The 14,791-nt window shown below is 37.7% G+C and overlaps 1 protein-coding gene across 2 annotated transcripts in view; it reads left to right on the top strand.

The window, feature by feature from the left end:
* The window catches only part of ADAMTSL1 (ADAMTS like 1), a 397,281-nt gene that overhangs the window by 324,719 nt on the left and 57,771 nt on the right, over positions 1-14,791 (top strand). For both annotated transcript variants that reach the window (XM_027862672.1, XM_027862671.1), the window contains 2 exons: positions 2,503-2,630; positions 8,747-8,875. In XM_027862672.1, coding sequence (XP_027718473.1) covers positions 2,503-2,630; positions 8,747-8,875 — 257 coding nt within the window. The remainder of the gene's footprint in view (positions 1-2,502; positions 2,631-8,746; positions 8,876-14,791) is intronic.

Below are 14,791 nucleotides of genomic sequence, written 5' to 3'. Positions count from 1 at the left end.
TTGTGTAAATATCATAAATTATATATGATAATTTATATTTTATATGAATTCTGTATGCATGGTACATATGCATATGTATTATATGTGCATAATTATATATGTGAAAATTATTGCCACTATCATTATTATTAGCTATATGACAAGGGCAAATTACTTCAACTCTCTGGGACTCTATTTTCCTAGTTTATAAAATAAGTGATGATACTCTGTCTGGTTCTCTGATTCTATTCTAATGTGATAATACTTGGTATTGTCTAAACCATCACAAAAATTATAATTCATTGAAGATAAATAATAGAGATAAGGTTAGGTACTAGACCTGTGATTTCTTTCATATAGGGAATTCCCAACCAAGAAATTCCTTCTGCCAATGCAGACTGGCACCTTCTCTGAAATGTATAGTCTTAAAGGGTGTCATAGCAAAATGGGAGCTTTCATGATTAGCCCAGTGTTACAAAGTCAGGATGGGTCAGGGGTCTTCCTAGCTCAGTGTTTACCTCTCTAATCCCCTCTACCCCAAAGGGCAGAATCAGGAGAAACACGTTACAGAGAGACAGATTTAGACCCTATGTAATTAAAAAAAAAACTTGCTAGCAATTTGGGGTCTTCAAAAGTAGAAAGGGCTTCCTCAGAATGTTGTATGGTTCTTATCATTCATGTTCTGTAAGTGGAGGCTAGAGTGGACATGTAGTAAAGGAAATTCCCTCTGTGTTATTATGTGTTACCTGGATTAGACAAAGGAATCTCGAAGGTTCCTTCCTGTGCTGAGTTTCCATGACATGATTAGTCCAAGTTCTATCTACACCACAGATTGTATAACCAAACTACAAATATTAACAATATTCATCTCTATTTTTGAGTGGTGACAAGTTCTAGGGCTTTTTCCTCTTTTTCCCATTAGCCTCCATGCTTGTCCTTCATGAAAGGAAATATCTTTAGAGCCAGAAGCGATCTCAGAGGTCACCTACTTCAGCCCCCTCAGACCTCCTCATGAATATTATAACCCACAACTTTCATTGTGATCCATTGGAATTCTTAGCTAAGCTTTCCAGCTAAGAATTTTAATCTTTCAAGTTATAAAAGAAGGTGCCAACTAGGCATTCAATACCAATGACTGTACAATCTGGAAACCTCAAGAATATGCGATCCTTATGTACATAGGGAACACAAAACCAACCCTGAATAGTTTTGTTTATAAAAGAATTGCTTTTCAATTATAAGCAAATAAAAATTAACTGTAGTGAATAAGTGAATAAGAAATATAAAGTAAAGCCAACTTACAAAAATAATAAATTGCTGTTAACATAATTGTGTTTATTTCATCTTAGTTCAGAGATGTAATTTCTCCTTCATCTTGGACTAGTCAGTCAAAAGAGGTATTAACTTTCCTCACAGAGATCCCAACTGTCATTCTTCTGACAGAATTTTAACAGTTTCCACAGTATTGGTTTTTCTTGTCTATACTCTACTTTTTATTAAGTTAGGCAGCATTAAATTGATTGAATCAGAAGTGTGCTTTTTCTGGTAAAATCAACTCATATAGATCTCTCTCCCTCTTTCCTTCTCCTCATTCCTTCCCTTCTTCCCCCTCCTTCCTCTCTCTGTCTCTGTCTCTCTCTCTCTCTCCCTCTCTCCTTTCTCCTTCTGAGCTAAGGGTTCCATAAAAGTTTCATTGCCATTATCACCAAAATGTATTTAATATGGCAGCTCACTTGGATGCTTAAAATCATTGATCTTTAGTTTCCTGGAGTTAAAGTAAATGGTTCCTAGAAATGCCATGAGATGAACAGAAAATCAACCATGAATTTTGTGAATTCTGAAGCTGCAACAACTGGACCTGTAGAATTGCTCATCCGTATGCATCCAAATTTAGGATCATAGTTCCAGAGCTAAATAGGATCTCAAAGATGATCTAGTTCAACCTCTGTTTTAGCCCATCTGTCTCAGTTGAAACACATACAGATATAGAGCATAAGCACATAGATTTAGAGAAATTTTTTTTATCTCAGAGACCATTTAGCCTAACCCCCTCATTTTACAGGTGAAAAAAAAATCTTTGTCTAAGGGAGATTAAGTGATTTGCCCAGTCACACAGATAGTAAGCATCATAGGCAAGATTTGAATCCAGATCCCTTGACTCCAGAGTCAACATTCTTTCCACTGTACTGTTATGTCTCTCAGTGAGACAGTCATTAATTTTTCCAGATTTTCAGATTTATTTGCAACCATCAGCCACATAGAGTATATACAATGTGCTGAAGCATGATTAATGATGAATTCTTACTGAGTTAATCACCAAACTACAAAGGCACACAAGGGCCCTGTGTCTTTTTTAGGGCCCTGCTGTAATCCCAACAGCCAAAGTGTAAGAAATCCTTGGTTTCCCCATTTCAACAAGATGGGTCTGTCTCTGTTATTAAAGTTGACTCACTGTAGCCAGAAATGCCAGGAAAAGAAATCAGAGACCTGACCAGACCTGCATTTTTTTTCTATTGCTTCCAGAATTGTTCTGCAACCAGATGATTCCTTACAGATCCTAGCACCTGTTGAAGCTGATGTGGGTTTCTACACTTGCAATGCCACGAATGCCCTGGGATCCGACTCAGTCTCCATTGCTGTCACTTTAGCAGGTAACACAAAGATCTTTGTCAACATATACCAAGCATGGAAAAGTCTAGTAGGTGACAGGTCATCACCCTCTACACCTTCACTGCATCTCTCTCTCTCTCTTTCTCTGTTGTCAACCAAAATTTATTATTTTCTTTTTTTAATTTTTAAAAATTGTAATCTCTTTATATCATAGCATAGGCAGACCACCAGCTCTTTTACTTTGGTCTTGAATTTATGGGCATAAATATTCTACTGGAATGCAATTTAATTAAATTGAACAAATTTATTAAGCATGTACTATATACCCTAATTTATACTGAGCACTGAGGACACAGATAAAAAAAAAACTACAATCCTTTACCTTAAGAAGCTTACAATTTCATAGGGATGACATGACATGTATTTTAAAAAAATAGATGTAGAGTAAATTGTGGTGGGACAAAGAAGAGCCTTACGGTGTGCTTTGAGAAAATTGGAGATGGGATAGATCAGTTCTCCCTCAGAAACTCGGGGAAAGCTTCATGGAGCAAGTGGTATTTAAACTGACTCTTATTGTTGGAAAAAGTCCATCAATAGAGATGCTGAGAAAGTTTGTTCCCAATGTGGGAAATGATCCACATGACTTCACTAAAGCCAAAAGTACAGCCTCTGGGTCCAGTCTCTGGGAGATAGACTGTTAAGGGGGTACCGTGAAATGAAGCTGGAAAGGCAGGTTGGAAACAGTTTGTGACTGGCCTAAGAGTTTATATATTTATGCTATGGACAAGAGGAATCCCCTAGAACTTTCAAGGAGGGAAGTGACATGGTCAGGAAGGTTAGTTTGGCAGCTTTGTGAAAACTGGATGGAAGGGGGAACAGAATAACCAATTGGAAGGTTATTACAGTCTGTGGGGGTAGTGACAAAGGCCTAAGCTATGGTGATGCCAGCATGAGAAGGTAGGGAGGAAAAAAGATGAGAAAGATGTCATGATGGACTTGGAAATAAGGGACAGGGAAGAGTCAGCGATGACTAAATTTTTGAGCCTGAGTAACTGAGTGATGGTGGTATAATCAGCAGAAATAAGCAAGTTGAAATGAGGGGCAGGATTTAGGGGTTAGATGACAAGTTGTGTCCAGGATATGTTGAGTTTGAAGTTTTATCAGGGTATGCAGGTAGAGAAGAGTATAGCCCAGAAATGTCTCCAACTTCATGCCAATAACAATGGACATGTTTCCTTCTAAATACAGAATTTTGGGGACAGAAGAAATCTCAGAGATCATCTAAAGCAACTGCCCCATTTTATGGATGATACAACTGAGTCTTAAAGTGACTTGCCCAATGTCACTCTGGTAGAATTTTTTAAAAAATCAAAATTTAATTAATTAATTTAATTAATTAAATTAAAAATTAACACACTGTGGAGAAGCACAATGCTAAAGAGCATTGGACCCAGAATTAGGAAGAGAGACAGATAGGTAGCTATCTAGTTCTAGCTCTGACTGTTTCCACCTGCATGACCTTGGGCAAATAATTGTTTTCACCTCTGTAAAATGGGAATAACACATTACCTACCTGAGTTGTTGAGAAAAGTGTTTTGTAAATGCTAAGGTGTTATATAAACATGAGTAGCTGTTGCTTTTATTATTATTATCTGCCTAATCTCTGGACTCCCAGGTCAATGTTCCCTCTACCATAATTCTCTGCTCAAGGTCACATAGGTAGTAAGTACATGCCAGAGTCATAATTTGAACTCTGGTCCTCTGGCTCCAAGTCCAGCATTCTTTCTTTTAAAAAAATAAAAAAATAAAATTCTCTCCCCAATTTTCTTTCCCCCACACTATGCTACCACATATTCAAATAATCACATGCTCTAGCCTTATATCTGTTTAGTATCAGAATTTCTACCCTGGCAACCTAGTGACTGTATGAGGAATGGAAACTTAGCTGCTGGCTTCACCAGGATCATGGAGTTCAATGATCATTTAGCTAAGCTGTGAAGCCCCAGGGTAGATTAATGTCAGACTTCTTAATGCATTTTTTGTGGATATAAGATTTGCCTTTCCCTTAATTTCTTCCAGGTAGCAATCTTTATGCATCTCTCTATACTGGATCCAGATGCTCTCTTCCATTCTGGTTACATGATTCTTCCCCTTACCTGCTAAAAGGCGAAGACACTGTTGACATTCCTCCAATTACTGGCAAATAATGGCTCCTTGAGGTTTAACTTTCTTATTTATGTTTATTCAGCTATGGTTCAGCTCCACAGCAGACTAAATATCCTTTGTTTACCAGAATTTAATACAATTATTGGAAACCTGTCTGGAATAAAGCAAGTGAATGGTAGCATCAAGCTGGTCTTCAGCTTCTTGAAGAAAACTTACTAGAAGATACCAGCAGCTTCCAAGCTGCAGAGGAGAAACATAGAAGCCAGAGGGTCCCTAGGGAGAGTCATATAAAGAGACCCAGCAATAAGGTGTGATCACAAAAGCTGCAGATCAGACCCCAGAGAAAGGGGATACTTCCAACTTCTTGGAGACATAAATCAGTTTTTGAATGGGAGTTGTCACTTTGTAGGAGTAAAGCACAAACTATGTATCAAGTTTTCATTCTATAAACTAAGTCAAAGAGTACCTTGGCTAGTTTGACTTAAAAACTGAAAATTGCCTTAAAGATCACACCTTATAGAACAGTCTTTTGTGTACATGATAGAATGTAAGCTCTTTGATGGCAGAGATTGATTATTCTTATCTTGATATCCCAGCACCTAGCATGGTGCCTGCCACATTGCAGATGCTTAAAATGCTTGTTGGTTAATTGGTTGCTTTCTTTTCCTCCTACTACATTTGTAAGCTCTTTAAAAATGGAGTATTTATATTTATCTTAAACATGAGTTTAAAAATATCAACTTCAAAGTACAAGGTGAGGAAGATGACCATACCAGCATACAAATGGTTAGAAAGGAATTTGTCCAGGGAAACAACATGGGAGTTTTAATGTATTACAAGCTCAATGTGAGTCAGTGATGTTTCCAATAATTGTATTAAATTCTGGTAAACAAAGGATATTTAGTCTCCTGTGGAGCTGAACCATAGCTGGACAAACATAAATAAGAAAGTTAATGTGATCTTAACCTTGATTGAGAGGCATGATGTCTAGGGATAGGGAAGTAACAGTGCTACTGTATTCTTGCCTGGTCAGGCGAGATCTGGTCTTCAGTGCTAGGTGCTACATTTTAGAAAAGACATGCATAAACTAGAGAGCATCCAAAGAGACACAGCCAGAATGATCAAGGGCCTGGAGCCACGTCATATGAATCATGATGGAACTGAGGATGTTTATGCTACAAAAGAGAAAACTTACGGGGAGCCATAAAAGTTGTCTTCAAATATTTGAGGAATGGATTAGACCTAGACTTACTCTGCTTATTGTGGAGGTCACAACTAGGAGCAATGGAGAGAAAAAAACTAGGTCTGATGTTAGAGAAAACTTCCTAATAATTAAAGCCGTCTAAAAGTAGAAGAAGCTGCCTAGAGAGGCAATGGCTTCCCCCCCTTGTTAAAGGTCACCAAGCAAAGGTTGGATGACCATTTGTCAGGTACAATGTGAAGGACATTCTTTTTTTGTTTGGGTTGGACAGGATGGCTACTGAGGTCCCTTCCAACTCTGGAATTCTGGGATTGGGAGATGTGTTTGTATCCTCAGCATCTGGCATAGAGCCTACCTACTCCATCGGTATAGATACTCAGCCAAGATTTGTCAAAACAGGGCCTCAGAGTCACATGTGCATTTATCTGGACTATAAGTACACTTGTTACTAAATTATATTGGGATATATAGACATTTCTGCCCTGAGAGTGCCATCAAAAAAAAATTACACTCAAGTCTAGCAATAAATAAACAAAAACCATAGAAAAGGGCACTAAGGGAGGGAATAACTGATATGGTATTATAGATGTTGGTATGTATGAACTTTTTCAACATAAATTGTTATAAATCTTATTGGTCTTATTATTTAACACTTATTTCAAAATAAAATCTTTTTAAAAATAGAAATGAAAGAAGATGAGAATACCTGGTTAACCTCAAGACCCCAGACAGTATCCACAGCCAGAAGTTGTATGATTTGAAGAATATGCTCAAAGTCCAGGCCTAGGTCCCCTGTGGATTCCAGTTCATTCAGAGAAGTTCAAATCAGTCATGATTCAGCCTGGAGCCCCTAAAATCTGAATGAGCACATCAGAATATTTACATAATTAACCATTATTTACATTAATTACCATTAATTTCCATTATTTCTATTAATTACCCACCTGAGCATCTTCTGGATTTATGCAGTACACCTCCCAGGAGTTGGGACTGATCAGAATGTGGCCTGACATACAAACCTGAGATATACTGGCCCTGGAGGCTCGCACTATACCAGACAATATACATTATACATAGCCAAAGACCCAATAGAATTCATTTTACGTCTACCTACTTCCTCTCTAATCTGTAATTTACCTGGCATTTGGACAACAGGTTTATCTACCAGGCCATTTCTCTCCCAGGGGTATGGAAGGCTCTTATTGAAATGTTACCCATCTCTACTCTCTATCTTTTTGAAATAGGAACCCACAGTTTATGTTACAGCATAAATAAACTAAGGTGTACACATATGAAGCTGGAAATACAACTTTAGGAGTCCCCTTAGCGAGGCAGATTAAGTTCTCAGCCAAGATGCTTAGGAAGGTTCAGGAACTGATTGGTCTGGGTAGAATTTGAAGGAAAGCAGTAGTTACCCAGTAAATTGCTTCAGTCTGGATCAATGGCTTAGTTCCACTTACCAATGCAGATGAGCAGCTCTCCAGGTGTAGACCATCAGTGAGGTCATAACCATAAGGGAGAAGTTTGAGGTTGTCATTGATTTTAAAATATCATAAAAGAGATATTGTAAGTCCTGACATTTCACAACATCAGCAGAGGAAAATGAAGAGAAGACAAGGATTTAGGAAAACACATAACTCCCATTGAAAGAAGACAGCGTGGTCCTATTTACATGAATTTTTCACATGAGGGGAAATACCTTCTTCTGGGACATGGTTCTTTTTTCTTCTTTTTATAGGTTTAATGGTCAACATATATTGTATCTCATAAAGAGATTTCAGAAACCTCATTGGAAAAACAATTCTTCTTGAATTATTTTCCCCTTTTGATTTAGTAGCTCCAATAAAGCATACACAATCTTGTTGGGTTTTTCCACTCCAGTGGTTGTTTCTGAAGTTGTTCCTCAGTAGTTTCAATTAGCTTGTGTGTGAACCAGATAATGACTTTAGTGATTGATGATCCTGTTTTCAGGTAACTATCTCACTAGTTCTTAAAGTGAGAGTTTGCTCAGGTTTCTATGGAAAAATAAAGGTTCTTCTGATTTGGTTGAACCCACATTGGTTCCACAAAGCTGCGTGTTTTTCCCAAGTTATAGGATAATCATTGTGGCATGAAGATGACTCTTGTCTTTGAGGGATATGACTGTAGAGTATAAGCTCTTCCAGGTCCCACCAGTCTGGAAGAACTTCAGGGAGGGATCTATTGTTGGATTGGACATCTATTGTCTTTGGACCAGCCTAGTTAAAACCTGGACGGCCTCATCACTAGCTTGGCCATAAGACAATGAATGTTTTGGCAGCAACATCTCTAGAGTACCATTTTACTACATTAGTAAGTTACTTTTACTAAGTTAAAGAGATGTGATCCTCATTGGTAGGATGAGTATCCACACAGCAGGATGATACAACATCACAACTGATAACTATACCATATAATACTACTTAACAAGCATGTTTTACTGGTGCAAAACAAAATGGTAAGAAATGTTTCCTAGAACATTGTTTGCCTCTGTAAAAATTCACAAGACAAAAAAATTAACCATATAGGACCAAAAAAGGTCAAGGAATTCTATATACTATAGACATAACAATGGATAATACAAAGAAAGTAATATTATAAAGTAAAATGATAAAAAGAGGAAACTGTGTTTACCTTTAAATGGATTTACCAAGATTTGTCACTGATTACCAGACCCCAGCAACCGCTGGTCTATCATGTTACAAATGTGATCTCCCCAGCCCGTAGCTGCGTCTGTTTCCTGTAACATCTGGTACTGCATCTTGTTTACAGGAAAACCATTAGTGAAGACATCAAGGATGGCTATGACCAATACAGACTTACCTGCTATCACAGTCGATGTGGGAAGTGTCATTAAAACTATCCAAGGAGTAAATGTGACAATCAGCTGCCAAGTTGCAGGTAAGAAAATACTCATTGTCCTTTCATAAGAGCATTCTGGTCTGAATATTTTCCCCAGGAATATCTCCTTTGCAAGCATTGATATTAAGTTATGATTCTGGTGCGCACACTATCCCCTGTACCTGAAATGTCCACCATCCCTTAGCTACCTGTTGAAAAATCCTTCCAATCCTTCAAATTCCAACTCACAAAGCCTTCCCTAATGCCCCTTGTCAGGACTCTCTCCCTTAGATCTTATCTAGATAGCATTTGTATATCTCTAAGTTTTGCAATGCGTATTGTGATGTCATCTCACTTGCACCTTATGCAACCCTTTGAGCTGGAGAAGGAAATGGCAAACTACTCCAGTATATTTGCCAAGAAAACCCCAAATGAGGTCACAAAGAGTCAGACAAGACTGAAATGACTACAAACAGTTATTATTATTAATATTAATTCATATTATTAATAATATGAAAAGTATTATTGGCCCCAATTTGTAGATTAAGAAACTAAAACTCAGAAGAGTCAAGTGACTTACCCTTGCTCATACAACTAGTAAATGTCAAAGACAGGATCTAAATCCATGTCTTCATGACTCTAATTTCAACATTCTAGTGCAGTACAAACACCTTACTTCTTTTCTAGGGTTTCTATTGATAATGGCAAGTCCCTTTGACTAAAGGATAGTGTCTACCACAGTAGGAACACAGAAAAGAGACCCTGTAAATTAACTTTATTATAAATTTAATAACCCACATAAGAAATAAATCAAATAGATATGCAAAATGAGAAATTAAATGTTCTCTAAAACCCTAAGCATTTAACAAAATAGAACCAAACAAAAAAACAAGTAATCAGCAAATAATGCATTTGCTCTGCTATCCCCTTCCAATGTATAAGACTTCTTTAAAAGAATTTACATCAAATGTCAACTTTCAGTGTGTGAAACACCTCCACGCACTTTCTACTCAGGCTTTGAGAATGAAAGAAATTAAACCATAAACAACAAAAACAAAAATTAATGACAATTGAAAATTTAGCTCATTGCACTAATTCTGTATAATTTTGCCTCCTTGCCTTGGGTATATTATCATTCTTTAGAATTACAAAAATCAATAATTTTTTCCTTGTGGGTATTTCCTCCAGATGTATATCACAATCCCTTCAATACTTTATGTGTCTCTCTGGCCAAAGAAAACCAATACGTAATGGCTGGTCCGATGATGACACTAATCCTCAAATGACAGACACATAATCCATCACTAGGCCTGTGCTGAAAGCCTTTCTAACTTGGTAGGGACTTCTAAAGTTGATGTTCTACAAGTATAACCTTCAAAAACCCAGGGTCACTTTCATGCCATGGGTGAGGCATTACAAGAGGTTGGGGCTGATCTTCATGATACACATAAATCACTTTCAGTCTAAATTCAGAAAATGTCCTCAAATTGAGCAGCAGTTTGTGAGATGCTATGGCTTGTCACAGAGGGGCAGCTAGTGTGGGTTGGGTGGGATCCATACTTACAGGCACAGAATCTCAGAGCCAGAAGGGATCTTGGAGACCATTTAGTCCAACCCTATCATTTTCCAGATGAGGAAGCTAAGATTCAGAGAGATTAAGTGACTTACCCCCAAGGTTACAATTACAAGTGAATGGCTACAGTTGGACTCCAAACCATCTTTTCTGGCTTTTTTGCACCACTTTTCACTGCCTTAGAGGGGAAGGCTTCCTGTAGCTATAGGGCCTCCTGTTTTGGAAAGAGTTCGGCAGGTGGATAAATGCAGATTCAGCCATAGATCTGGAACCAAGAGTGAGAAGAGCTCATACTAGGGGTGATTAAAAGGACGAATTGACTAAACTAAGAGGGTAGGATGAATGTGTATTGAGATATGTACGAAGACAAAGTTGAAACAGCCAATGATGATAAGACAAGTGAAATCCTATGGTTACACGATGGGTTTCTGTAGTCTATTGTCAATGATACAATTAAACCAGAATTTATTAAATTCGTACTTAATCAGTGCAAAGGCATTAGATAATCAAGTGTGTGATTGTGGAAAAATTACCAAGGGGCTGATAAGCAAAAACAGAAAACATTCAGATGGCCTCTACAACATGACAACCAGGCCAGAAGGTGGCAGGTAGCTCATTTATTCTCTCTGGGATTAAAGGAGGAAAATTACAGTATGCCTCTTCTAGGCATCTCAACGGAAATTAAATTGATCGTCTTCCAGGCCATGGTGATCAGACTAGTTCATTTAAAGCAACAACGGGGAGCATCATGTTATTGATATGATATGATATGAAGCAAAGAGGAGAAAAATTCAAGGCAGATTATTTTGCTTCCTTTTTGTTAGTTCTAAAGGGCATTGGAGTGACTGGAAAGCACAGCTCATGCAAACAACTTGTAGGAATCACAGCTTCAGGCCATAGTCTGTGTTCTGATGTAAATGAAAGCTTCTGGTATTTTTATGCTCCATTCTCCCCATTCAGTGCATCCTTTCTGTCACATCATAATATGCTGTGGCAAAAGTAATTGGCTGCAACCTGACTAAACCCTACAGAAAGAATGGCAAACAAGCAAGCTAGCAGAGACAAATTCCAGAAACTCATCTCATACCAATGCTAATTGGAAGAATTCTGTTGAAAATAGAAAGAGTATAAGCAGAAATGTTTCAGCTAGCATTGAAAATGACAATGCGACCTGACACAATATCTTTCCCCTAAAGAGTTACAGTTCATCAACTGATCAATGAATTAATAAAGCACTTATTAAGTATCCTACTAGGTGTCAGATGCGAGGCTAGGCGGTAGGGATATAAAAACCAAAATTAAATAGTCCCTACCCTCAAGAAACTTGCATTATATCAGGGAGACAAGAACAAAAGTATATATAAAATGAATATAGGTAACGCAGTGGATAGAGCACCAGGCCTGAAGTCAGGAAGACCAGAGTTCAAATCCGGCCTCAGGTACTTATTGACTGTGTGACCATGGCAAGTCACTTAACCCTGTTTGCCTCAGTTTCCTCATCTGTAAAATGAGATGGAGAAGGAAATGGCAAACCACTCTAATATCTTTGCTAAGAAAACCCCAAATGAGGTCACAGAAAGTCAGACATGACTGAAAAACAATTGAACGACAAAAACGTATACAAAATAAGTACGGGGTAAATTTTTGAGAAGGGGAGAGAACAGTAGCAGCTACAGGGAATCAAGAAGCCCTCATCTAGAAGGTGGCATGAGAAAAGAGTTCTGACTGTTATGGATTCAAAAATGTGGAGAGGAGGTGGGTGTGAATTCCTGTAGGTTGGGTCCAAGTTGAGCAGGGCTTTAAAAAAATACAAAGGGAAGTTGCATTGCATCTTAAAACTCTAAAGGCAAGAGAAACCTGCTGGAGTTTATTGATTAGGGGAGGGACATGGTTAGGCTTGCATATTAGGAAATAAACATTTATTAAGTCCCTACTATGTGCCAAACACTGTGCTAAGCACTTTACAATTATTATCTTATTTTGGTCATCACAGCAAACCTCTGAGGTAAGCGCAATTATTATCCTCTTTTTTACAGATGAGGAAACTAAGGCAGACAGATTTTAAGTGACTTTCCAAGGGTCATACAGCTACTAAGAATTTGAGGCTGGATTTGAGCTCAGGTCTTCCTGACTTCTAGTCCAGTGCTCTATCCATTGCACCACCTAGTCTGCTTCTGATACTAGGAAAATCAATTTGACAGCTATGTAGAGAATGGATTGGAAAAGGGAGATGATTTGTGGCCAGGAAACCAATTAGGAGTTGGATGAGGAATCAGGTCACCTAGGTTTGAGTTCCAGCTCTGCTGTTTACTACATATAAAATGAGGTGCTGTATAAAAAATGCTTTGCACACATAAAAATAAATACCAGCTATTATCACTATCATTATCATTATTATGACTATCTCGTTGTTTACATCTTTTTCAATGATGTTCAGATTGAAATAGTCCAGGGACAAGTCACTTACCCTTTCACAAGTAGAAAAAAATTATTTTTTTTTTGTAATTGAATAAGAGTTTTGGGATGTAAGTTCATTTTACATATATTCATTGAAAGCATCTTAAGGACAAGTCCAACAGCAGACAGGATGACATGTCCTTCATGCTATTTACCACATGGTTTCAATTTCTTCCTAAATTTTCTATAGTTTGAAAGTTTTCCATTACATATAGTTTGGGGGTATTCTGTATGGCAGAATCTTTTGAAAATATCATTCTTAAATTTATAAGGATCATTGTTACATCCAAGAGGTTGCAGGCAACGATTCTGTCTATAATGATGTTACAGTTCTTTCAAGGTTTGCATGTGGAATTCTCAAGAATTTGGGGGGGATGTGTAATTGTAATATGAGGATTTATATGTGCACATTTATATTTGTAATATGGGGATCTGTCATGTTAGTTTATGAGGGATATAATGAACTTCTTGTGCGTAATTCTAGTTATTGACCATGTCTTCCTAAGTATCTGACAAATGCTGAATTTTTGCATCTTGCCCATGTGTTACATATTTTCTACCACATCATTGCAAAACCTGTTTGATCAACAAATTTGGGTTCCTTCGAGATAAGCTTTCTGTAGCTTCTTGCGGCAGTCACCTGATCCTAAATTATTATTATTATCATCATCATCGTTGTTATCATTATTATCTCACTTTCTCGACTTTTTCAATGAGGTTAAGATGAAAATGGTCCTGGGACAAGTCACGATTCCGCTATTATTCTTTAATGTCCAATGTTCTATGAACTATTGCACAAATGGATAAGATAACTGCTTTTTGCAGTTGAATAAAAGTATTGAGATATAAGCTCACCTCCTGTAAGCTCACTGAAAACATCCCTGGTACAACTCCAGTAGCAGACAGAACAACGGGAATGATGTATACCTCATCCTGTTCCCCCATGATTTTAATCTCCTTGGCCAGGTTTCTATATTTTGAAAGCTTTTCATTCCATAAAGCTTGGAAATTATGAGTATTTGGGATAGTGACATATATTAAAAACATTCTTCCTAAGTTTTTATGAATCATTGTGATGTCCATGGGATTGTGGGCAACAATTCAGTCTGTGATATGGTCTGGTTCCAATACAGTATATTGGCTGAGTTCCTCAGGATATTTTAAAGTCTGTATTTGTACTAGAGGGATTTGTCTTCCCTCAGTCCTTGAAAGATAGTGAGCTTCTGATGTATAATTCTTCAAACCACCAGGTCGTGTCTTGCTAGGTATTCAGTAGGTGCTAAATGTTTATGGCATGCAGTGATACGTTGCAAATTTCCTTGCATTTTTTGTTATTATTATGATCAGCTTTCAACTTATACAACTCGTCCTCCTTCTCAGTGCTTCAGTTTTCCTTATCTGCAAAATGAAGTGATTCTCTCAGGTCCCTCCCACACTAACATTTTATTAAAATGTTTTCTTAGGTAGTGATGTCATCACATCTATCTCCAAAACATCTCTGACTGAAGATATTTTTGTTGTTGTTCAGTCATTTTTTCAGTTGTGTCCAACTCTTCATGACCCCATTTGGGGTTTTCTTGGCAGAGATGTTGGAGCAGTTTGCTAGTTCCTTCTCAAGTTCATTTTTATAGATGAGAAACTAAGGCAGACAGGGTTAAGTGACTTGCCCAGGGTCACCCACCTAGTAAATGCTTGAGGCCAGATTTGAACTCAGGAGAGGAGTCTTCCTGACTCCATGCCCAGCACTCAATGCAACGTGCCACCTAACGGTCCAAATGAAGATATAACAAGATACGAAAGGGTTATGCACTTGAGAGGGAAAGCATTGTAGGAGTGAGGGTCTCTGATACAAGTGGCAGTGTGAGCGAAACACAAATAAATAGATAGGACTGTTTCAAAATACACAAAGGTCAATATTTAAGGTACTTGTGACAAATAAAAGAGTA

Source organism: Vombatus ursinus, unplaced genomic scaffold, assembly GCF_900497805.2.
Source record: "Vombatus ursinus unplaced genomic scaffold, bare-nosed wombat genome assembly UNPS02014770.1, whole genome shotgun sequence".
NCBI classification, from domain to species: domain Eukaryota; kingdom Metazoa; phylum Chordata; class Mammalia; order Diprotodontia; family Vombatidae; genus Vombatus; species Vombatus ursinus.
This window is presented reverse-complemented; position numbering and strand designations above follow the sequence as displayed.